Genomic DNA, 20,154 nt, shown 5'->3' on the forward strand with positions numbered 1-20,154 from the left:
TCAAACAGAAAACAAAATGATCCTGGAAAGACTCACGTTTTATTCAGTTGATCATCGGTGTTCACCATTCTTTCTGCTCATCATTTTCATAGTTTCGCACCGTAGGGTGACAAATACAGGCTTGACACGTTGCTGTGGCTTGATCGGTTACGAGCAAACACTTTTTACGTTACTTCAGTCAATAAGCACAAAAAACGTGATCATGTTGACCTGTAAACGGTCTCGCACATTTTAGATTCAAACTTTTTGTGAGGAGTGAATTGACGAGGTGAAATGATGTTTGGTTTCTCATCAAGCATCCATTCGGAGCAGCAGCCGATGACAGTTTTAGACCTTCCCCAAACGCAAGAAATTCTAATCAAATTTTAATTAAATAATAAAGATCCACTGATGAATAAATGAAAGATGCTCAGTGGTCTTTTTTTCTTTTTTACAAAAAGTCTGCAAAGCATAGAGAACACCAGCGCAAATAATTACCTCCACCATGGCTCTGATGTTAAGTTACATGAAACAAATAGAAAAAAAAGAAAACTGTTGATTTCTATAGAACCTGCCCCTTCATTTTCCTTAATTCCTCAGAGAATAAAACGCAGTGACAAAACTCACTGTTTGGTGGCGATGGAGATCAATAATTCCCAACCACGTTGAAGGAACCAATTCCAACCAGAGAGCAAATAAATTTACCTTCTCTATCTGCATTTATCCACGTAGTGGCAGGCCCAACAATCAAATACTCTTCCACTAGATATTAGAATATACAATGAACTTATCTGACCCAAAAGTTGGATATTCAGAACTTTTTTTTGAGAGAAGTGCCTTGGTTGGGAAACACTGGTCTTGATACACAAAAGCAAAATCTGTCCATTTGATAGTCATCAGTTATGGTCATGAAATGTCAGTGAGGTAAGAGTAGGATTGAAAAGATTTTCACGTCGCACTCCATGGGAACTTTGGAAACAATCCAAATTGGAAACTTGACACGAGAATTACATTAAAATCTGGTTTGCGATTTCAAAAGGGCAAACTCCTCCTTGAATGGGGAGCTTTTCAAATTCCCGCAATTTTGCAACCCTTGCTGTCATCCGTCATCAAGCAGGGTTAAGAGGTCTCCGTCGCGGTCCGCTCGGGGCGGGCCGGACTCGCTTTGGGACTGCGTGCGGTCCGCCCATGCGGCCGCGAGCGCGCCGACGGCGTCGGGTCACCGTTTGACGGGAGCGTCAAAGCTCGTCTTTCTCCATCTGCCGGAAGGCCTCCAAGTCGTCCCGCCAGTCAGCCAGCAGCTGGTCCACGGATTGGCCGGCGCCGTCCGCCTCATCCCTACGCTCCTCGTCCTCCCCGGAGTCCGCTTTCGGCACTTCGGCCTCCGCCGACCCGACGTCCTCACCTTCCGCCGGAGCGGCGCCTCGATCTTCCGCAGTCACCTCCGACTCTGTGGCCTCCGTTTGGAAGTCCTCCTCCGCCTGTTGGACATCGGCGCCTGAAAAGGAAGGCGAGCGGTGGGCGCAGACGCAAAAAAAAAAAAAAAAAAGGATGTGAGATGCGCAAAAATAGAGCGCTCTTCACAAAGACGCTGCCAGCTCGGAGCGGCGTGATGCCCGCCCGTGATGAGTCACAGGATGACATTTTTCTCCCCCTCTCAGCCGAAAGGAAGCCGAAAAGTTGCGCGAGCATTCTGGCAGGGTTACTATTCCTCCTGTAGTGTGCTTTCTATAAATACACACTGAACTAGAAACGGAAGGTCATGACTAACCTCCTTTTCTTTGTCAACAGGTTGTTCGAGTCAACAGAAAAAAAAAAAGGAAATCCGATTCAGCTACAACGTCAAAAATCTCGACTTTTTGCTACTGTTGTAATGATGCCCAGTTTTGCCACTGTGTCCAGACTTGTAAACTAGAGTTTGGTGAGAAACAAACAAAAGGAGGCATAAGAAAAGAGAAATGAAGCCAGGAGGAAAAAATCACAGATAACACAAATGGAAATGTGTGGGAAGGCTGAGGAGAGGGCGGTGTGGCGCTGGTGCCGGAAATAACATTACGGCGAACCCCTGGAATATTCGGTTTAATCGTCCGGCCTGCTGCTCTATTAAGGATTTTTACCAAACCAATAACAATTTAATAGAATGTCAATAATTTTTTTTGCATCAGTGCAATGGACATTGTGCGGCTCCTTCTGATGGATCATGACACACCTTGGCCACCAGTGGGCAGTAAAAAGAACATTTGTACATAGTGAGTGAATCTAAAGTAATATTAGTTCTATTCAGAAAGTGTCAGTGATGTATCTCGGGGGGTTCACTGTACTGTAAAAATGAGAAAACGTGAGCGGGGAAGAAGAAAGAAAAGCAGAAAGGATTACTTACTGCCCTCAAACAGACTTCCGGGAAGAGGTTTACCTTTCAATATGGCAGCTGTTTGCCCACAAAATGAGAGGGGGAAGAGAGGAGAAGGCAAATGAGCGAGAAGAGGGGGCTCATATTGATAAAGTGATGTGACCACAGCCAGTGGCTTGGGAGCGAGTCAAACGTGCCGGCAACGGCCGAGCCTCATCTTTAATTCACGAAGCCAATTGGTTAGGCGTGATAAAGGGCAGCCATCGCGCACACGCAAACAAACGGGCCCACGCTCACCTCTGTCTCGGGCTTTGTCGCTCAGCAGCACCTCCACCTCGTTGTACTCCTTCAGCGCCTCCAGCAGGATGTTGCCCTCCTTGTAGAAGACGAAGAGGAGGGGCAGAGTGATGTCGTCCGTGTTCCGGCCGTCACCGGCCATCTGGAAGAGCGGCGCCGTGTCGCTGCTGCTTCCCTGGCTGTCGTCTGACAAACAAATTGGACTTTTTGTTGCATTCTGAATATCTTCGCATAAGATGTAAATGATCTACTCGACATAATGGCTTCATGGTCATGTTTGATGCACGGTGCTTTGCTAATTGCCTGTGTTGTCAATGGCAACCGGGAATAAATGAATCTGAAGTGGAATAGTGGTCTCTTTTGCAGTGCTTTGCTGCCACCGTGTGGCAACATTAGACGATTACAACCCCTATTTTTGAATTCTTCCACCAATTATTTGATCAAATATATTTCTCTTTTATTTTACGGCTCAGAAAAACAATGAGAATTCAGAATCGAGTGCGGTGTCGTTGCTGCGGAAAATAATCGTCGGCGAGGAGAAACCCAATTAACGGCTCATCACACGCGACTTATCTGACCGTCTGTCTTGCAAGTAATCCGTTTAATCGGCGGCTAATCACATCAGCGGGTTCATTTTTCTCATGGCACTCACCGACGACGATGCCGCCGATGGCGCCAGCCTTCTGGATGTGCCGCGCCTTCTCTGCAAACATGCACTGGCCCCTCTGCAGCAGAGCGATGTGGCCCCGCACAATCTCGCTGTTGGTGATCTCGTCGCAGCCGCTGTACGGCTGGGCAACGGTGACAAAGCCTTGGACCTGCGCACACGAGTTTAAAGATCTTAAGATGTGCGCTTTAGTTGGACGTATATTTGATGTCTGCGCTTCAGCTCACCCCCGTGGAGCTTTTGGACAAGTCGGTGCCGAACTGCGCCGGGCCGGCGGTCAGCACCACGCGGCCGAAGAAGGGATGCGAGATGATCTGTATGGCTCGGGGAGGCAGCTGCTCCTTCTGCTGCTGGCTGGAGAGCTCCATCATCTCCTGCATGAAGCGGACGCCATCCTCCGCTGCGATGGGACTCACCGCCTACATGGCAAGAGGTGACATCATCACGAGTGAGTCAACAAACTGGACGGTGATACCTTGAATTATATTATTAACCGTTCTTTGTTCTTGGATGAATTACGAATGCGAAAATGTCGCCATGCCGGTTAATGACGGAATTTCGAATGACATCATCGTGAGCCTTCTTTTGACTCATCCTTATCCTTTAGTCGAGACTGAGTCACGACTAACCGGAACACGATTCCAAGCTTCACATGAGAGCATTTCTTTCGCCTACCTGCGTGGCATGCTGCACCAGCTGCACCCTGCCATCCTTCAGGTGGATGAGGCTGACACCCATCCTTCTCAGCAGCTCCAGATGTTCCGGGTTGTTGGCCATGAAGTCCTGAGCTCTCAGAGGAGGGGCTCCCATGCCGGGCTCCCTGGATGGAAGAACAAACGAGCGAGGTTCTATCGGGACGATCCCACTCAATTGCAGCCACGGTCCCCACCGAATGAGCAAATAATGACCTGTAAGCGGCGGGCCGCGGGCAGCTCTTGTCCACGGCGCTCCGGATGGGTTCCCTCAGGTTACGTGGGAAGGCCGGGTCGGGGAACATGAGACGCGTGTTGGGGCAGGTCCAGTCGAAGTTGGAGTCGTCCAGTTCCTGCTTCGACTGAGGTATCTGGACCACATGGCCTCAGGTTACAAAGCGATGCGTTGAAATGTTGTCTCGCTAAGACCGACGTGAGTAATTACCGTTCCGTTCGGGGGGACGGATGAAACGTGAGGCGTTGTGGAGAGCGACAGAGGAAGCAGATGTGCTTCGGTGGTGAAGATGTAGTCCTCCACGTCGAAGATGAGGTCCTCCGGGTCAGCGAAAAGTAGGAAAAGGTACTTGAACATCTCGGCCAGGAAGAAAGAGTCCATTCTGAGGAGAAATTGCCATTTGCATGTTCACGACGGAATGGTGATGATAGTGAGACAATTTGTACTAAATCTGGCATCAGTTTGGTGTTTGGGTTTAAATTGCTCCACAAATCCAATTCTCACCGGTCCTCGTGGCTGCCGGTCCGCACGTCCTTCATGGCAGCGAAACCGCACGGGACTCGAGCAAAACGGTTGAGGTTGTCCATTATGGTGCGACCCGCTTCGAGATAGTACGGGTCTCCTGTGGCCTGGAGTGAGAGAATTTTAGCCTCGATTTTTTTGTCCGTATTCCACGATAACCCTCACACATAGGTTTTACTTTTGTGTAGCATTTTAATCAAATGTCACAAATTACAAAAATTCATAATAGTAAGAACTTGGTAATGTCTGCATTGACATTTTTTTATTTTTTTTTTACCTTGTAAAGGAAATAGGTGCTCTCGGCAAACTCTGGCCTCAGAGGATGCTGGGCCCAGTGTACCCTGAAATCTGTAGTGAAGGCCTGGAAAATAAAACACTTGATTTAAACATGGTTATATTTTTGGACCTCGTCATTGCAGAGTTGAGCAAATCTTTGTTTTGAATAATTGTTGTCAATTGTATTCACGGAATTTTGCAACTAAGAAGATACACCAGTTTGTCTTGTTTGCGTTCATGTGGATCAAGTTTTCGGAAAACCCCAGCATGTACGTAAGCCGACATTGAAGTCGGTCGGACGGGTTACCTCGGGGAGGAAGTTGTGTTTCTTGGTTACTTGATACAACATTTCATGAGTCTCAATGGCTGGACGGATGTCTCCCTTCAACACCTGGAAAGTCACAAAAACAGTCAGAAAACAGAGGAAACAATCATGTCATAAGAAATAAAAAAAAAAAACAATTCCACATGATCAAATCTGACCTGCAGACCAGGAAAGAAAGCTAGCAGAGAGTCCATCCAGGTGCGAGCGGGAAGCAGCGGTTTGTGGATGTGCACGTCCAACAGCAAGGGGGGCTGGCTTATGTACTTCATTATGGATGCATAGTGCTGAGTGGAACCACAATGCAGTCTTATTTTCAAACCCCAAAAGAAGGAACAGATCACACAAACATGACCGTGAAGGAAATGGCTTCAAGAAAAAGAACTACCCCCAAGGTGAGCGCCCAAAGTAGAACAAATCGAAAACATAATATATTGATTGATCTCGTTTGCTATCATGCGTGCTCACAATATTGAAGCGCTGAAGAAACTGGTCATCTCCCAGAAGAACGTAGGCCTTGAGGAGGTATTCATAGTACGAGTCGATTCCTGCTCCAACTCCGCTGTCTAGAAACAAAACGTAAGTCCATCTTCAGGTGAGTCATCACAGAAACAAAACCTCCCAACTCCGGCGCAATCTAATCTTCCCCATCTCTCGTCCTCCTTCTGCCACCTGCTACTTCCCACCTCATCTACCACCCTGTGCTCCTCTCACCCCGGCGGACCCACTCTCCCGAGTGGATGTTGATGGTGGTTCCCACCAGATTGCTGTGCCTCTGCCTCTTCTCCCAAAGAAAGTCCAGGGCTCTCCGGGCATGGGCCTGCAAGCGTGAGCATAAAGAACAAGTATTGTTATGTTGGCAGTCTACATGTGTTGCTCAACCATTTGTATTCACTGCTTGAAGGTAATGGATTTGCTTATGTGGGTCGAACCTCAAAAACAGGATCCCCGGTGAAGCGACTTAAGGCAGCAAATTCCAGGATGATGGTTCCCGCGCATGCCGTACAGGTGTCGGTTTCTGTGCCTGTCCGCGTCTCGGGCCCCCTGACACCGTACTTCAAATTCACCTGTGAAAAGACAATGTAAATATCTGGAGCACCTCAAAGTGTTGCCTCTTCTCATATGGACGCAGTGGCCCAGTTGTAGATCCCACCCTGGGGTAAGGAAGGCCACTGCTGGTGTTGAATGCCGGCAGCAGTCGGAGGCCCAGGTCTTTGGCCATGTGCAGCAGCTCGTCTTGGTACCAACGCATGTGCTGTCCTTCTTCTTTCAGCATCACAGCCATGGAGTGAGCGCCCAAGAGACCCCTGAACAGCATAAATAAAACATAATAATAATAATATTAATGCAAAGTAAAATTGATAGCAGTTGACTTCTCAATTTTCTCATTGAACTGTTTTTTTTTGTCTTTAGAATGAGTGCGTGAGAAGTTTGATCATTTGTGAATATAAAATCATTAACTATGGCCACCAGAGGGCAGCATTAGATGTATTTTGGATGAAATCAGCAAGTGTCAGAAATGCGACCATTAAAATATTTTTTTTTTTTCATAAAAATCTCGTTTTCTGCTTTTTGGGGGTCCAAAAGGGTGAACACAAGCAGTGAGTCTTGAAAGATCAGTCGGAATGCTCTCAATAAATTCTGTTTTGAAAGAGTTAATATGACGCACCTCTGTATATATATAAAAAAAAAAAGTACTCTCAAGGGATTATTTTCCTTACCCCAAAACTCGAATGTTGGTTTCAAACACAGACACCACAATGTCGTTATCCAACCTGACGTCTGACAGGACTCTCCTGACCGCAGCCTCAAACTCCACCGTCTTGTTCAAAAGCTGGTGAGCAAATGATCATTTTGGAAGTATGAATTAATTTTTGAGCAATTTGATCCCACAGAAACATAAAACTGGTGCTCACCACAAGAGTATCCAGAGTGTCGATGAGGGTCAACGAGAACCTACGAGACATAAACGAGCATTAACTCATGAGAGGACGTGCAGGAAAATACTGACGTAGCAAAAAACTAAACAGCATACCACATTTAAAAAAAAAAATTGTAGCCCAAACAGTTCTTACATTCCGAGCGCATCGTCCACATCGCCGCGACTGGGTTCCAGTCCACGCACTCTTCCTCTGCATGTTAGCGGCATCAGCTCGTCGGCAGGGTAAGCATGGTCCTTAGGAAAATAGTCAATAACACATTAAGAGTGCACTCTTTTTTTTTTTTGAGGGGACGGGCATTTCACATCAAATTCAGTCCATTGAAGAAATTAAAACCGATGACTTACCATGTAATTCTGGTACGCGTGGTCGAACATCTCGACCACTTGATTCCTTTTGGGAGAAGAGATGTGCAACTTTAGGAACCATTCTTAATTTCAGTCATGATTAAATCCAACTTTTACTTCCACTCACCTCAGCTTGAGTTTCTCATCCCGTGACATGGCAAGTCCCAGGCTACATAACGCCGCCAGCAGCATCAAGACAAACAGTGCAGATGGCATCGTGGCCAGATGTGCAGCAATGGATACAACTTCACTTAACTTGTCGATTTAGTCGCTTGACATTTTGTTCCAATAACAGCTAGAAACTGTAACTACCACACAGCGAGCCTTAGCCACTCGCACGGCATCTCCCTGGTCAGTAAATGACTGAGAATGTTGTATAAGTGCCATATCAATGGTTACACGTAACACTTGTTGACTTTTCCATGCTGTCATCCGGATCTCTTAGAAGCAGGATGTGTGACACGAAGCCCAAATACATGGACTTCTGTTTTTTTATTTATTTTGTAATTGAATAAATTCTTGAATACCTGGTGGTGTCATAAACAGCCTGGGACGCAATTAAAACCCAGTGTCACCACTTGCTGTGTACGCGTACACACACACACACGAAAGCAAATGTTGACTTGCTGAATAGTAACGTTCAAAAGGCCCACTCCCCATTTATTAGATGAGGGCAAATAACTGTAGTCCTCGCCAAGGAGTTCTCCATAACGCTTACAACCGTCAGAAACCTACCAGTAGACCGTAAATGTTAATAATTGCCAGACTTTGACGAACTGGTTTCGTCATCCCAGTCCAAAGAGTCGCGCACTTGCCATAGTTGAATTAGCCCAGTTAGCTTGTCGCTAGCCGGTATGCTAACTCGCCGCGGACACGGCAAATAAAAAATGTCACAGTGAAGTCATGAAAAAATATTCCATGCGGTGAAATGACGACATTGGTGGCGTTATGTTTAAAGTCAGCTGCGGTGGGGTCAAAAAACTGGAGGTGAAATTAGCCGTCTTCTCTTGCTACTTTCCCCTTTGGGTGAGCCTGCTGCTGCTGCCAGCTAAAAAAGGTTCGACAACATCCGCTTGCCGGAGAGGCGTGTTTTGCCCGACTTACGACGCTCCCTTTGAAAGCGAGAACATTTTCTATGCCCAATTTTGAACCAAGCAAGAGCACACGTCGTCAATTTAATTTAGTTTGCTCTTTTCTCTTATGAACGTATTCATTCAAAATTGGATCACCCTTCTCAATTTACATAAGTAAGTAATTACTTAAGCGATGCCTGTCAAACCGAATTTGAATCGAACTTATCCTCCTTAACAATCGGTAAAAAAAAAAGAACACAAGCTTCTCCAAAATTTAGATGATCACGTCACAAAGCAAGACCTTTTTGTAAACATAATACAAACACAGTCGTCCAGCAACTATTGACCATCGACATAAAGTCATATATCGAAAATAAAACTACATTTCCCAAAAGGCTTTGCGCCCACTTGACGCGTTCACGTGAGAGGGAAAGCAACTCCCGAGCAAAACATTCAACATGTTTATAATTCACACCCGGCTTCCCCTGGAAGTGCACTTCTTGACTCACACTCGCAGGAGAACGGACGAGTTACAACAGGTAGGCAGCAGCTGGCGATTGGAAAAATACATTTACACATTCGCAAAGTTGATGGACAGACAGAGCTGCAGTAAAGCTAACGTACACGATCGTTACCTTACAGTACTATTGATGTATTGAACAAAAAACACAAATATTTTTAAAGCAACATGAAAGAGGACCGGAAAATATTGTTTTGATCTGGGCAGTTTTTTTTTTATGTTGAAGTAGGAAGTGCAAAAACTTTTCCCTTGCTCTCATGGAATAAACTCATAGGTTAATCATAAACGGTACTGCATTCCAAAATATCAGCCATTATCCCAAATGCTTATTATCGCTGCAGAAATGTGTGTTTTTGTGTCCATTTTTATTTTTTGCTTGTCAATATAGAGGGATCAACAATGGCTCAATCTACTGGGAAGAAATTGACTGGCCTGGTTGCAGCCACATTCACTCCATTCACCTCTCAAGGGTATGTATTGAAAATATTTATTTCATAAAGAGGGTGCCCCTAAAGTCACCATGCACTTCCTATTTTCCATCATTCAGAAATATGAGGCCATCATAATTTGTCATTCAAATGTTCTTTTCGCCATCGCCTGCTCCCAGAGTTCAATCTCTTCATCAGTAGTTGAAGAAGAACTTCTGCTACGTTGTTTTTCAAGAACAGCTCCTATGTAAAGTAACTTGTCAACAATAAATACTTGTTATTGTTCTACGGTCTGGAGCGGACGGCGTAATTGCCGTAGCTCAAAATGCAGCTAACAGGAAAAACCTCTTCCCAGGTGCGCAATTCCGCGCCAATGCTAATCGACAAGGTAATGACACGCTGACTGCAAAGATAAAACATTTCAAATCCTCGTGGTCTCACGTCTACCCGAATGATACCTTGAAAGCAAAAAGAAAGCAAGTGTATCGTGACTTTTGGGACACTTTGAATGTATCACGGCAAGATGCAGTCAGATGACAAAAAAACAGGGGGATTAAAAAAAAAAACCTGAATGAGCAATTTCAGAAAGAGGAAGTCAGCACTCACATTTGCAAGCTAAGAGGCAAGTGGGTCTTGTGACATTTTTTGTTTGGCAAAAGACAGATGAGGTGACCCTGTTCTCTTGTATCTGCAAATTGCCGCCATCTTGTCAATGCCAAATGTCAGGGGGCGGGTGGGAACTGCATGTGTTTTCCCATAACAGTGAAATCAACCTATCTGAGATCGGACCTTATATTGACTACTTGACACAGAAGCAAGGTGTAAATAAAATCTTTGGTGAGTTGACACATAAATTGGTCCTGTCTGCTACTTTGCATCATATTAGCATCATTCGTTTACTTTCTTTGTCATATTTGTTTCTTAAACCAACTTTGGACTTTTCCCCCACCTTCTAATACCAAAACTATAATAAGTCTGGCAGATCTGCAAGGCTCGCCCGCAACTGCTCAACAGGAAACAACTGTGATGTTGAAAGCAAATATTTAACCTTGAACAAAAGGCATCATTTTCTTGTATCACATGATCAGGTGATCTTTGTTGTTAAGCGACTCTGTCGCATAATATGATGGCGTATGGAAATTAAGACCCAACTGATTCATCGGACAACATGAACTCTTTCAAACAATTGACTGAAAAGAAGTTGAATTTGATTTTAGGGCTGGCTATTTTTGCAATAATCATTTATACAACAGCTGGAGCCGGTCTGTAAGTTTACGATAGATTTCTGCTCACACTTTGAGGCCGCAGTCATATGACAGAAGAGATTGCGCAAGCAGGTAGAGAGCAGAATGTATACTCCAATTTGATTTAATTATACTTCACAAAAATACTCAAGTAAAAGTACAAACGATGTGCCATGGCAAATAGTTGAAAAATACTTCAATAATTGTAATTAAGCAAACATTAACTTTTTGCTACCAGACTCTGGTTGGCTGTTAATGACTCGTAGGGCGTCCCCTTGTGGTCGAGCAGGTGCTTAGTTCGGTTGGGTAAGATCACCATGCAAACTTACTGAATTTTCACCATACAATATCATTTTCTGTATTTCCTATATTTGTTTACCACTGTTTGGTTTTCTCTCTCGCTCTAGCTCAGTCCCTTGTTTATTTGTTGAGATGCACTCTTTCAATGTCTCATTAACGTGTACAAAAATAAATCAATTTCCGCGTAGTGAATGGCACCACCGGAGAGGGCATGTCCCTCAGCGTCGCCGAAAGGAAGTTACTGGCTGAGGACTGGTGTCGGAAATCCAAGGGAAAGTAAGTCTTTCGGCAGATGAACTGAATTACTCCAAATTTTTGTTTTCTGAATCGTTTGAGACTTTTTTTTTGCCACATTATTTATGTCACAATTTCAAGACTACTTTGTATTAAGTTCTGTCTTTTTTTTTGTTGAAAGAATGGAGCAGGTGATTTTGCACGTGGGCTGCACCAGTCTCAAAGATTCCCAAGAGTTGGTGAGTTGCTCTCACCAGAATACCTGCGCAAATGTAGCCGTGTCTTCAAATGAGGCTTTGCCTTTCTGATCGTTTAGGCTCTTCATGCGAAGGAGCTCCAGGTTGACGCCATAGCGGTCATCTCTCCCTCCTTCTTCAAACCTCGCTCTACAGGTGTGCGGAGAAAACACATTCGAGTGCGATTGCAGAAGAAAATCAAAATGTGTGCACCTTTTCCCTTCTCAGAGGCGCTGAGAGCTTACCTCCAGAAGGTCGCTGCCGTGGCCCCCAATTTGCCATTCTATTACTACCACCTTCCAGCCTTGACTGGTGTTACTGGTGAGTATTTGCACGTGCCACATCTGCCACAAGGGGAAAAAAACCCAAAAGGGACATAACTGGACCATGACAATGAATGTTTTAATTTTATTGGACTTAAATCGTCTTTGCCCATTTAACAAGTTAATTACACATTTTACCAGTTTGCAATGGCTGTCTGAACTACTACTTTCCTTTGACTTTTTATGCAAAATACCTACAACCCCAGCAAATGTCACCAATTCAAATAAGTCAATTTCCCCTAATAATACGTCTTGTCTTTAAGTGCCAGCGAGGGACTTGCTGGAAGGCATCGAGACGCTCATTCCCTCCTTCTGTGGAGTGAAATTCTCCGGGAGTGACCTGCTGGACCTTGGCCAGTGCATCAGCCATTTTCAGCCCAACTGGTCGGTCCTGTACGGCGTCGACGAGGTGCGCTGGGCTGCGCTCGCTCATGCTGCGTGACCGCACCTCCGCCTTCATTGTGGCTAATCACCTTTTTTGTCATGTCACGTAGCAACTCCTGGCAGGTCTCGCGATGGGAGCCCATGGAGCAGTTGGAAGGTCAGCCATGATGATTACAAATGATATTTGAACACAAATGGTGCAACAAAACATGTAGACAAACTACTACATGTACGATGCACACTTTTTTTTTTTTTATATATATATATATATATTAAAGCTTTACTCGTTTATTGCTCTACCCACAGCACGTACAATTACCTTGGAAGTCACATGAACAAGCTGTTGGTAGCGTTTGAGAGCGGCAACCTTGCGCAGGCCAGGAGCCTTCAGGTACAGTTTGTGCCTTGATGGCACATCTCAAAGTCCAAAGTCAAAGTCTTGGATCATATATCTGTCACATGACTTGTAGTATGTAAATTGGATGAATTAACAGACCTTGTCTTTTCCCTCTTGAGCAGTTCAAGATGCAAGAACTCATCAGCTCTGCAATTAAAATTGGTGAGTGGGATTTGATGACTCTGATTTTATTTATCGACATGTTTAATTTTGCCGAAAAAGAAAAATAGTCAAAATACTCGAGCTGGTTTCCCCCCCCCCCCCCCCCAGTTGATTTTTCTCTGGAGCTGTCTGACACCTCAAAATCTCTCTTGCGATTTTCAGGATTTGACTTGGGCATGAACAAGCAGCTGATGAACGAAGTGTCGGGCTTGCAGTTGGGCCCTCCGCGCCTTCCTATCATGCCGTGTCCTCAAGAGCACGTGGCGTCCCTCAAGCAGAAATACGAGGCTCTCTTCTCCATAGAATGATGTCACCGCAACACTCCTGCCACTCATTTACTGTACCATCCTTTTACGATATTAATTGTAATTGAACGTTTAACTTGCTGCCCGTGTAAATGTAGCAACGCTTCTCCCTGTCAACTATTTTGAAATCATGCACATTCTGGAGCAGAAAGCAAGCAGCTATGGAAAGCTGTTTGAGCTGTTATAATGTTGTTGTTTTTTTAAAAAGTATATTCAGGTACTGTAACAACACCTAGGAGCAGCTATAAAGGGTCCTCACAGCCCAGGCTTGTTTGCAATTGAAATTTTTTTTATATCAAACGCGAATAAATTGATTTGATTTTATGATCAGGTCTGATGTGCGTGCAAAGATGAATGAAATATAATTTACATACATGTTTAGACCCTTATTTGAATTTTTTCTTTCCTGGTTGAGGAGACTTGCAGGGCTACACAAAAAAAAACAAAATAACCGATGTAGGTTTTAACTCCTAATTTAGCTTACAGCCAAAAGCCTTTCCTATATATATTTTTAATACATTTGAAAATGAAATAAGCGTTCTCAAGTTAAAACAGAGAGGGGTGAAATGGATGGAATCTTTCTCGGGATGAAAAACGTTCCGGCTTGCGACATTACCGGAAGTGTTAGGGTGACGGACACGACAGCTGCGGTGACGCAGTTCCGGCCAGCTCAGCGTCGTCACGTCATCCGTCCTGGTGCTCCTTTTTCCACTGTGGTTCACTCCAGGCTGTCAAAATCGAGCAAATCCATCTAAGCTTGTGCGGCGTCTGCAGACAAGATGGTGCTGCTGACGATGATCGCCCGGTTGGCCGACGGCCTGCCGTTGGCCGCCTCCATGCAAGAGGACGAGCAGGTTGGACACATTCGTTGTCATGATGAAATACTTTCTAAGATCTGACCCAAAAAAACAAACAAATACATGATGAGTATTTGCAGGAAAAAACATTGTCTGGAAACAAATCTGTATGATCGTCAAACATTTTCTTCCTGCTCTCTCGTTTGCTATCAACCAGTAAAGGTTTATTTTGTTGTGTCCCAGCATCCTTTTTTTTTTTTTTTTTTTTCTAATGTCGATTACTGCGATGCATTCAAGGACACCCCAACACACCAAATGCAGAATGTGCACAATTTCTGAGGGTTAAAAAAAAAAAAATCAATTCAAAGATCGGGATAAAATACATTCGCCTGAGATCTCAAATTGTCATTTACATGCACATCCTCAGTTTTTTTGTCATGATTTCAGAACAGATGAATCACTGCACCTCTTAACACACACACATCTCATTTGTGTTGTGCGGCACGACTGTGATACCTTCAAGGTCGCGTGTCCCGTGTTTTGCAGTTGGGCCGGGACCTGCAGCAGTACCAGAGTCAAGCCAAGCAGCTTTTCCGAAAACTTAACGAGCAGAGCCCCACGCGCTGCACCTTAGAGGCCGGCTCCATGTCCTTCCAGTGAGTTAGTTGCCATCAACAAAAAGGACAACGCTAACCAAGTATTTGCTACTTGGTTACTTGCCCTCACACTCACTTATGTCAACGAGGGGTTCTCATTCTGCAAGCAGCTACGTCTTGGAGAAAGGCGTGTGCTACCTGGTCCTGTGCGAAGCCAGCTTCCCCAAGAAGCTGGCCTTCGCCTACCTGGAGGACCTGCAGGCCGAGTTCCACGAGCAGCACGGCAAGAAAGTGCCCACCGTCTCGCGGCCGTATTCCTTCATTGAATTTGGTAAGGTCAAACTTTCAATGTGTGCGTCTATCGGTCGGGCTTATTAAAGTGTGTCTGTGTGTGTGTCAGACACGTACATCCAAAAAACCAAGAAGGCCTACATTGACAGCCGGGCCCGGCGGAACCTGGGCAGCATCAACACGGAGTTGCAAGACGTGCAGAGGATCATGGTGGCAAACATCGAAGAGGTGCTGCAGAGAGGAGAAGCGCTCTCCGGTGAGTCAAGTATTTCGAGACGTCTCTTACGATGTCGTTTGTACCTTTAGCTCGCTAGGGGGCAGTATACTGTGTTCATACATTTATGAAGTGATTCATCAAACAAAATCAAGAGCCATTTTGAATGAACAAAATTGTTCATTTAACAAGCACCCTTAATTATTCCAGAAATCAATTTTTTACATTTATTTGTGCACTCGTCGACTCACCAGTCCGAGTTGCATTCGGGTGCAGGCGGGTGACCCAACCCAAAAAGGGGAGGGGCCAAACAAAAAAATTCTGTAATATTGCTCTTTGTAGAGAATAAATAACATCTCCTGTTTCTATTCCTCCTCTTCAGCGTTGGATTCCAAGGCCAGCAACTTGTCCAGCCTGTCCAAGAAGTATCGCAGTGACGCCAAGTACCTGAACACGCGCTCCACCTACGCCAAGCTGGCAGCCGGCGGCGTTTTCTTCATCATGCTCATCGTCTACGTGCGCTTCTGGTGGCTCTGAGAAGACAGCACAACGCAATAGTCTACACATGGAAAAAGTCCCACCCCCACACACACCAATAAGACTTAAAGACAACGGCACTTTTGCAGAATGGTTCAATAAAGCATGACGGTTTTGGGGATTAGCGACACCGTCAGTCCTGGAAAAGTCTCAAAGGTTCCAAATAAGAGGAAAAACGGAGGGACTTGTGTTGTGCAAATGCTGCTTCATCTGATCTTCAAAACTGTGCAGGTTACACCAAAGTGGGTTTTGCCGCTAGAACATAATGAATCCTCTTTTTCTATTTTGGAAGATGTAGCCTCACACTCAGTCTAGCACACATTTCTGCTCCATTGCACCATGACCTTTTTTTGTCTTGTACAAAGTTTACTAGTGAATTTCCAAGTCAGTCCAGGGAGCGGCGGGAAGAGTCGCAGATTGCTTTTTTTTTGTTCTGTCTTGTGAATAAAAAAAAATAATAATTAGCACAGCACAGTTTCTTGGACTCAATCGGTTTTGTGAAAAATACAAATATGCTGTCTAGTTTTTTAGGACTTTGGGTCTTCTCTCAACTCTGAGGCCAGAACTTCGGAGGTCAGATTGGATTTTGTTTTGTTTTTTTATTTAAGATTTTGGTAATTTCTCTTCTAACCTCATTAATTGCTCATCTTTATGTCAAATTGAAACCAAACACATTTCCACCTTTGCATATCGGGTCGGTAACTCGTTCACTACTAGTCTGGTGATTATGAATCAGTGACATGCCAAAGTCATCAATTGCAGTGAATTACTTTAATTTTTTAAAATTCATCTACATATGGAGAAAAATAAAAATCAACACGCGTGCATATAAAAATAAAACATTTTGAGAAAACAATGTGAACAACTGGCTCAACCGAATGTAAGCTTCTTAAACGTCAGCTTCTCTAACTTTGCTGCACGTGGTGAACATTTTTAGAAAACAACTTGTCAATGTGTGTTCTGAATATGTTCCCTCAACTCTTCAGGAAAACCAAATTTCTCATCGCAGACATGACAAGCAAAAAGTTTCTCGACATTGTGCTCGGCCAAGTGTCGGGTCAACTGACTCATTTGCTCAAAACGTTTTTTACAGTGTGAGCACTTTAAATTTTTGATGCATTCCTGCCGTTTCTTGTTGCTTTTGGACTTTTTCTTCGTCTTGGGAGGTTCCCAGTTGTCGTCGCCCGCTTGCGATCCTTCGCCGCCTTTGGATTCCAACGACTCTCCCTGGTGGTGACTTCTGATGTGTCTCAACAGGTGATGCTTCATGACGTAAGTTTTGTCACAAAAAGAGCAAGTGATACGTCTTGCTTTGTCTTTGACTTCACCTTCCGAGTTCTTGCTGGCCGCTCCCGATACGCTGCTGTTGTCCACAGACGAGTCGGACATGTCGGAATTTGACAGCGGAGCAAAGAGGCTCTCCGGTTCCGATTGGGTATCCTGTCCGTGTTCTCCGTTGGTTTGCTTCGACGCCAGCTGAGTGGAGCTACCCGAGGGCGAGCGTTTCTGGTCGGCGTGGACGCTTGCGTGCGCTGCCAGAGACTCTTTACTGGCAAATCTTTTCGTACAAAACGAGCAGGACAAAGACTTGACGAGGTAGAAGATTTTGGTCACGCCCTTGGAGTCCAGAACTTCCTTTCCAGTGTGCGTTCTCAGGTGTCCGTCCAGATCTGCCTTGTGGACAAACACCTCGCCGCATTTTGAGCAGGGCAACTTCTTAGCCTCCGAAGCTTTTTTGGAATCGCGATCAGAGTCCGAAGAATCTGACGTCACCTCATCCTTGTCTGCTACTTGTGCCGACTTCTGTGGTCTTGGGTGGAGATTTTGACTTTCTGACGGCAGCTGCTGACAAGTCAACAGTTTTTGCGAGCCGTGGGTTTGCGTGTGTAACTCCAGAAAGTATTCGGTCGAGAAGCTTTTCTTACAAGTTGAGCAAGTGAAATATTGATCAGCGATGGTTGGTTTAGGGACTGCTGGCAACTTGTCTGGTTGCGAGTTAACATTTGGACTCTCTGACGCCTGGCGTTGACCGGAGCTACCCGAGGCCACCGGTTTCTCCTCGGTGTGTGTTCGCATGTGTGATACGAGAAGATCTCTACTCGGAAAGATTTTCGCGCAAATCGAGCAGCTGAGAGATTTCACGGCGTCGGGTGGTTTAGCGACGGGTGGCAATTTGTCTGGCTGCGAGTCAACATTTGGACTACCTGACACCGGGCGCTGATCAGAGTTACCGGAGGTCGCCGGTTTCTCCTCGGTGTGAGTCCTTATGTGTGATATGAGAAGGTCTCGACTCAGGAAGCTTTTGATGCAAACTGCGCAGGTAAAAGATTTCACCATGTCAGGCGGTCTAGCGACTGGCTGCAATTTGTCTGCTTGCGAGTCAGAATTTGGACTCGCTGAGACGGCAGCTTGACCGGAGCTACCGGAGGCCACCGATTTCTGCTCGGTGTGGATTCGCATGTGTAACATGAGAAAATGTTCGCTCAAAAAGTGTTTCTTACAGGTTAAGCAGGTGACATATCTATCGCCGTTGGTTGATTTAGCGACTGGTAACATCTTGTTTGGTTGCGAGTCGGGTTTTGGACTTTCCGGCACCACGTGTTGACCGGAGCTACCGGAGGCCACGGGTTTCTCCTCGATGTGGCTTCGTATGTGTGATATGAGAAGTTCTCTACTCGTAAAGCGTTTGATGCAAACTGAGCAGTTGAACGTTTTCACAGGTCCGGATGGTTTCGCAAAAACGGCACTCTTCGTCCCAGTGTGTGTTTTTGGGTGTATATCCAAATCTCCCTTGTGGACCATCTTTGTTTTCTCCAAAGGTTCTTTGGCGGAGACATCAGGATCAGAGTCAGAGGAGTCTGACGTGAGGTAATCCCTCCAGTTTTTGACCAATCCACTTGCTGAATGATCTTTAGCATGTGGTCTGCCAGTTTTGGTTGCCATTTGTTGACTCGAGTTAGCGGAGGTAAAAGATGGAACAATGCCAGACGGTTTAGGGACAACTGCAGAATTCAAAGGTTTCTTTCCAGTGTGTGTTTTTTTGTGCTTTTCCAAATCTTCTTTGTGGACAAACATTAGAGCACATTCAGAACACTTTAACTTGGGTATTGTCTTCAAAGCTTCTTTGGCAGACGGCGTAGGGACAACTGCAGAATTCAAAGGTTTCTTTCCAGTGTGTGTTTTTTTGTGCTTTTCCAAATCTTCCTTGTGGACAAACATTAGAGCACATTCAGAACACTTTAACTTGGGTATTGTCTTCAAAGCTTCTTTGGCAGACGGCGTAGGGACAACTGCAGAATCCAAAGGTTTCTTTCCAGTGTGTGTTTTTTTGTGCTTTTCCAAATCTTCCTTGTGGACAAACATCTGACCGCATTCAGAACACTTTAACTTTGGTTTTGTCTTCAAAGCTTCTTTGGCAATGTCACCCTGGTTACTGTCAAAGGAGTCTGAACCTTCTTCTTGAGCTTTCATTGCCTTTCCTGGACTTGACTTGATGCCTGACCTCTCCACATCCTTCCTTTTTTTTGTTGGTGGCTCCTCGCATTCCTCCTCTTTAATATTCACCTGCACGTCCTGGACACCTGTGTGACATAAATGAATAAAAATTCAGAGATACAAGGTAGATATACAAATGTGGATCGTCTTTCATTCATGACGTCATTGGCTCAGCAAAAATAAGACATTGTAGCTTGGCATCCATAGTGAAGAAAAGAAAACTTTTTTTTCACGAATTAACATTTTTTTTCGAGGTGCCACTTTTCAGAATCATTCCTAAGTTTGGCATGTAATATTGACATGTTGATTATTCTTGTGACTATTTTATATTGTTTAAATGAACGCGGGCTCCGCCATTAGCTTCGTCATCTAGTTGAGCCCGAAGGAGTCGTGAAACATTCCTGGTTTCCCTTTGATCATTTTAACCATTTTTTTGTGACATCTAGTTTCAGTCATACTGCCGAACGTGCTCATTCTCTGGTGTGAAAATAAAAGAGACGGCAGTTGTACCTCTTTGACTTTTACGACTAACGTTCAGCTCAACACCATGCTGACTCTGACCCGCCTCTTCCCTTCGACGGAATTCCTCTTCGTACTCGGCAATGGCCTTCTCAAACAGTTCGAAAACCTCCTCGATAGCCACATTTAGCTTGCACTTCACCAAATGCTTTAATGTTGAGACTTTGGACATGTTTCACGCAAGCTTGCGCCACTTCTTCGGCAATATCCAAATGATGCTAAATCGAAATGCGGCTGTTGGAAAAGCCAAATGGGGAAGTCTTCTTCCTCTTTGTGTCAATAGGCGGTTCACATACTGTGATAGCTCGTTACTGCCACCTACTGCTCTAAAATTATTGCTGCATGAAGCAAAAATACATAAATAAAATCCTGTCATTGTAAATAAAATAGAATAAATATCTATGAATAAATGATTTGATATTTAGATGTATTTTATTGATAATTACGTTGCGTATTAAACATACAGCCCACT

At 44.8% G+C, this 20,154-nt stretch overlaps 4 protein-coding genes across 7 annotated transcripts; 2 read left to right on the top strand and 2 right to left on the bottom strand.

Annotated features, from left to right (window-relative positions):
- Nucleotides 1-19: 19 nt before the first annotated feature.
- On the bottom strand, nucleotides 20-8,960 carry edem3 (ER degradation enhancer, mannosidase alpha-like 3). 2 transcript variants are annotated; one of them, XM_085928923.1, is made up of 21 exons: nucleotides 7,755-8,960; nucleotides 7,628-7,673; nucleotides 7,416-7,516; nucleotides 7,257-7,296; nucleotides 7,062-7,174; nucleotides 6,494-6,647; nucleotides 6,273-6,407; nucleotides 6,055-6,160; nucleotides 5,809-5,906; nucleotides 5,502-5,627; nucleotides 5,326-5,409; nucleotides 5,020-5,103; nucleotides 4,725-4,849; nucleotides 4,431-4,602; nucleotides 4,202-4,356; nucleotides 3,969-4,113; nucleotides 3,521-3,712; nucleotides 3,279-3,444; nucleotides 2,627-2,812; nucleotides 2,393-2,407; nucleotides 20-1,477 (listed from the first exon to the last, which is right to left on the bottom strand). In XM_085928923.1, exons 1-21 carry the CDS (start codon nucleotides 7,841-7,843, stop codon nucleotides 1,218-1,220), a joined length of 2,592 nt encoding a protein of 863 aa, XP_085785049.1. In that variant the 5' UTR covers nucleotides 7,844-8,960; the 3' UTR covers nucleotides 20-1,217. The 2 variants fall into 2 exon arrangements, with proteins under 2 accessions (XP_085785049.1, XP_085785050.1); XM_085928924.1 differs by lacking the exon at nucleotides 2,393-2,407 and having other exon boundaries at nucleotides 7,755-8,956.
- Nucleotides 8,961-9,062: 102 nt separating this feature from the next.
- Nucleotides 9,063-13,622, top strand: npl (N-acetylneuraminate pyruvate lyase (dihydrodipicolinate synthase)). Of its 3 annotated transcripts, XM_085928973.1 has the most exons (12): nucleotides 9,064-9,239; nucleotides 9,609-9,690; nucleotides 10,412-10,485; nucleotides 11,381-11,468; nucleotides 11,608-11,665; nucleotides 11,743-11,818; nucleotides 11,891-11,983; nucleotides 12,249-12,394; nucleotides 12,480-12,526; nucleotides 12,676-12,760; nucleotides 12,889-12,928; nucleotides 13,091-13,621. In XM_085928973.1, the coding sequence occupies exons 2-12, from the start codon at nucleotides 9,620-9,622 to the stop codon at nucleotides 13,234-13,236; spliced, it is 924 nt and encodes a 307-aa protein (XP_085785099.1). In that variant the 5' UTR covers nucleotides 9,064-9,239; nucleotides 9,609-9,619; the 3' UTR covers nucleotides 13,237-13,621. The 3 variants fall into 3 exon arrangements, with proteins under 3 accessions (XP_085785102.1, XP_085785099.1, XP_085785101.1); XM_085928976.1 differs by lacking the exon at nucleotides 10,412-10,485 and having other exon boundaries at nucleotides 9,063-9,239; nucleotides 13,091-13,622; XM_085928975.1 differs by lacking the exons at nucleotides 9,064-9,239; nucleotides 9,609-9,690; nucleotides 10,412-10,485 and adding an exon at nucleotides 10,536-10,985 and having other exon boundaries at nucleotides 13,091-13,622.
- Nucleotides 13,623-13,824: 202 nt separating this feature from the next.
- Nucleotides 13,825-16,275, top strand: sec22bb (SEC22 homolog B, vesicle trafficking protein b). Its single transcript, XM_085928996.1, has 5 exons — nucleotides 13,825-14,087; nucleotides 14,577-14,686; nucleotides 14,797-14,957; nucleotides 15,027-15,173; nucleotides 15,514-16,275. Exons 1-5 carry the CDS (start codon nucleotides 14,013-14,015, stop codon nucleotides 15,666-15,668), a joined length of 648 nt encoding a protein of 215 aa, XP_085785122.1. The 5' UTR covers nucleotides 13,825-14,012; the 3' UTR covers nucleotides 15,669-16,275.
- Nucleotides 16,276-16,438: 163 nt separating this feature from the next.
- Nucleotides 16,439-19,962, bottom strand: LOC147047563 (uncharacterized). The gene is made up of 2 exons (XM_085928914.1): nucleotides 19,674-19,962; nucleotides 16,439-19,249 (listed from the first exon to the last, which is right to left on the bottom strand). Exons 1-2 carry the CDS (start codon nucleotides 19,852-19,854, stop codon nucleotides 16,617-16,619), a joined length of 2,814 nt encoding a protein of 937 aa, XP_085785040.1. The 5' UTR covers nucleotides 19,855-19,962; the 3' UTR covers nucleotides 16,439-16,616.
- Nucleotides 19,963-20,154: the final 192 nt, after the last annotated feature.

This window comes from Syngnathus leptorhynchus, chromosome 13 (genome assembly GCF_054491065.1).
Source record: "Syngnathus leptorhynchus isolate UIUO chromosome 13, UIUO_Slep, whole genome shotgun sequence".
Lineage (NCBI taxonomy): Eukaryota > Metazoa > Chordata > Actinopteri > Syngnathiformes > Syngnathidae > Syngnathus > Syngnathus leptorhynchus.

Bases quoted from the DNA above. Each gene is read 5' to 3' on its own strand.
- edem3 (XM_085928923.1), bottom strand. From the start codon at position 7,843: ATGCCATCTGCACTGTTTGTCTTGATGCTGCTGGCGGCGTTATGTAGC. The intron at 5,104-5,325 runs GTAACCCGTCCG...TTTATTTTCCAG, and splicing joins AACACAACTTCCTCCCCGAG to GCCTTCACTACAGATTTCAG. The intron at 4,850-5,019 runs GTAAAAAAAAAA...CTCTCACTCCAG, and splicing joins GCACCTATTTCCTTTACAAG to GCCACAGGAGACCCGTACTA.
- npl (XM_085928973.1), top strand. From the start codon at position 9,620: ATGGCTCAATCTACTGGGAAGAAATTGACTGGCCTGGTTGCAGCCACA. The intron at 10,486-11,380 runs GTGAGTTGACAC...ATTTCCGCGTAG, and splicing joins AGGTGTAAATAAAATCTTTG to TGAATGGCACCACCGGAGAG. The intron at 12,761-12,888 runs GTACAGTTTGTG...CCTCTTGAGCAG, and splicing joins CGCAGGCCAGGAGCCTTCAG to TTCAAGATGCAAGAACTCAT.
- sec22bb (XM_085928996.1), top strand. From the start codon at position 14,013: ATGGTGCTGCTGACGATGATCGCCCGGTTGGCCGACGGCCTGCCGTTG. The intron at 14,958-15,026 runs GTAAGGTCAAAC...TGTGTGTGTCAG, and splicing joins GTATTCCTTCATTGAATTTG to ACACGTACATCCAAAAAACC. The intron at 15,174-15,513 runs GTGAGTCAAGTA...CCTCCTCTTCAG, and splicing joins GAGAGGAGAAGCGCTCTCCG to CGTTGGATTCCAAGGCCAGC.
- LOC147047563 (XM_085928914.1), bottom strand. From the start codon at position 19,854: ATGTCCAAAGTCTCAACATTAAAGCATTTGGTGAAGTGCAAGCTAAAT. The intron at 19,250-19,673 runs GTACAACTGCCG...TATGTCACACAG, and splicing joins TAGTCGTAAAAGTCAAAGAG to GTGTCCAGGACGTGCAGGTG.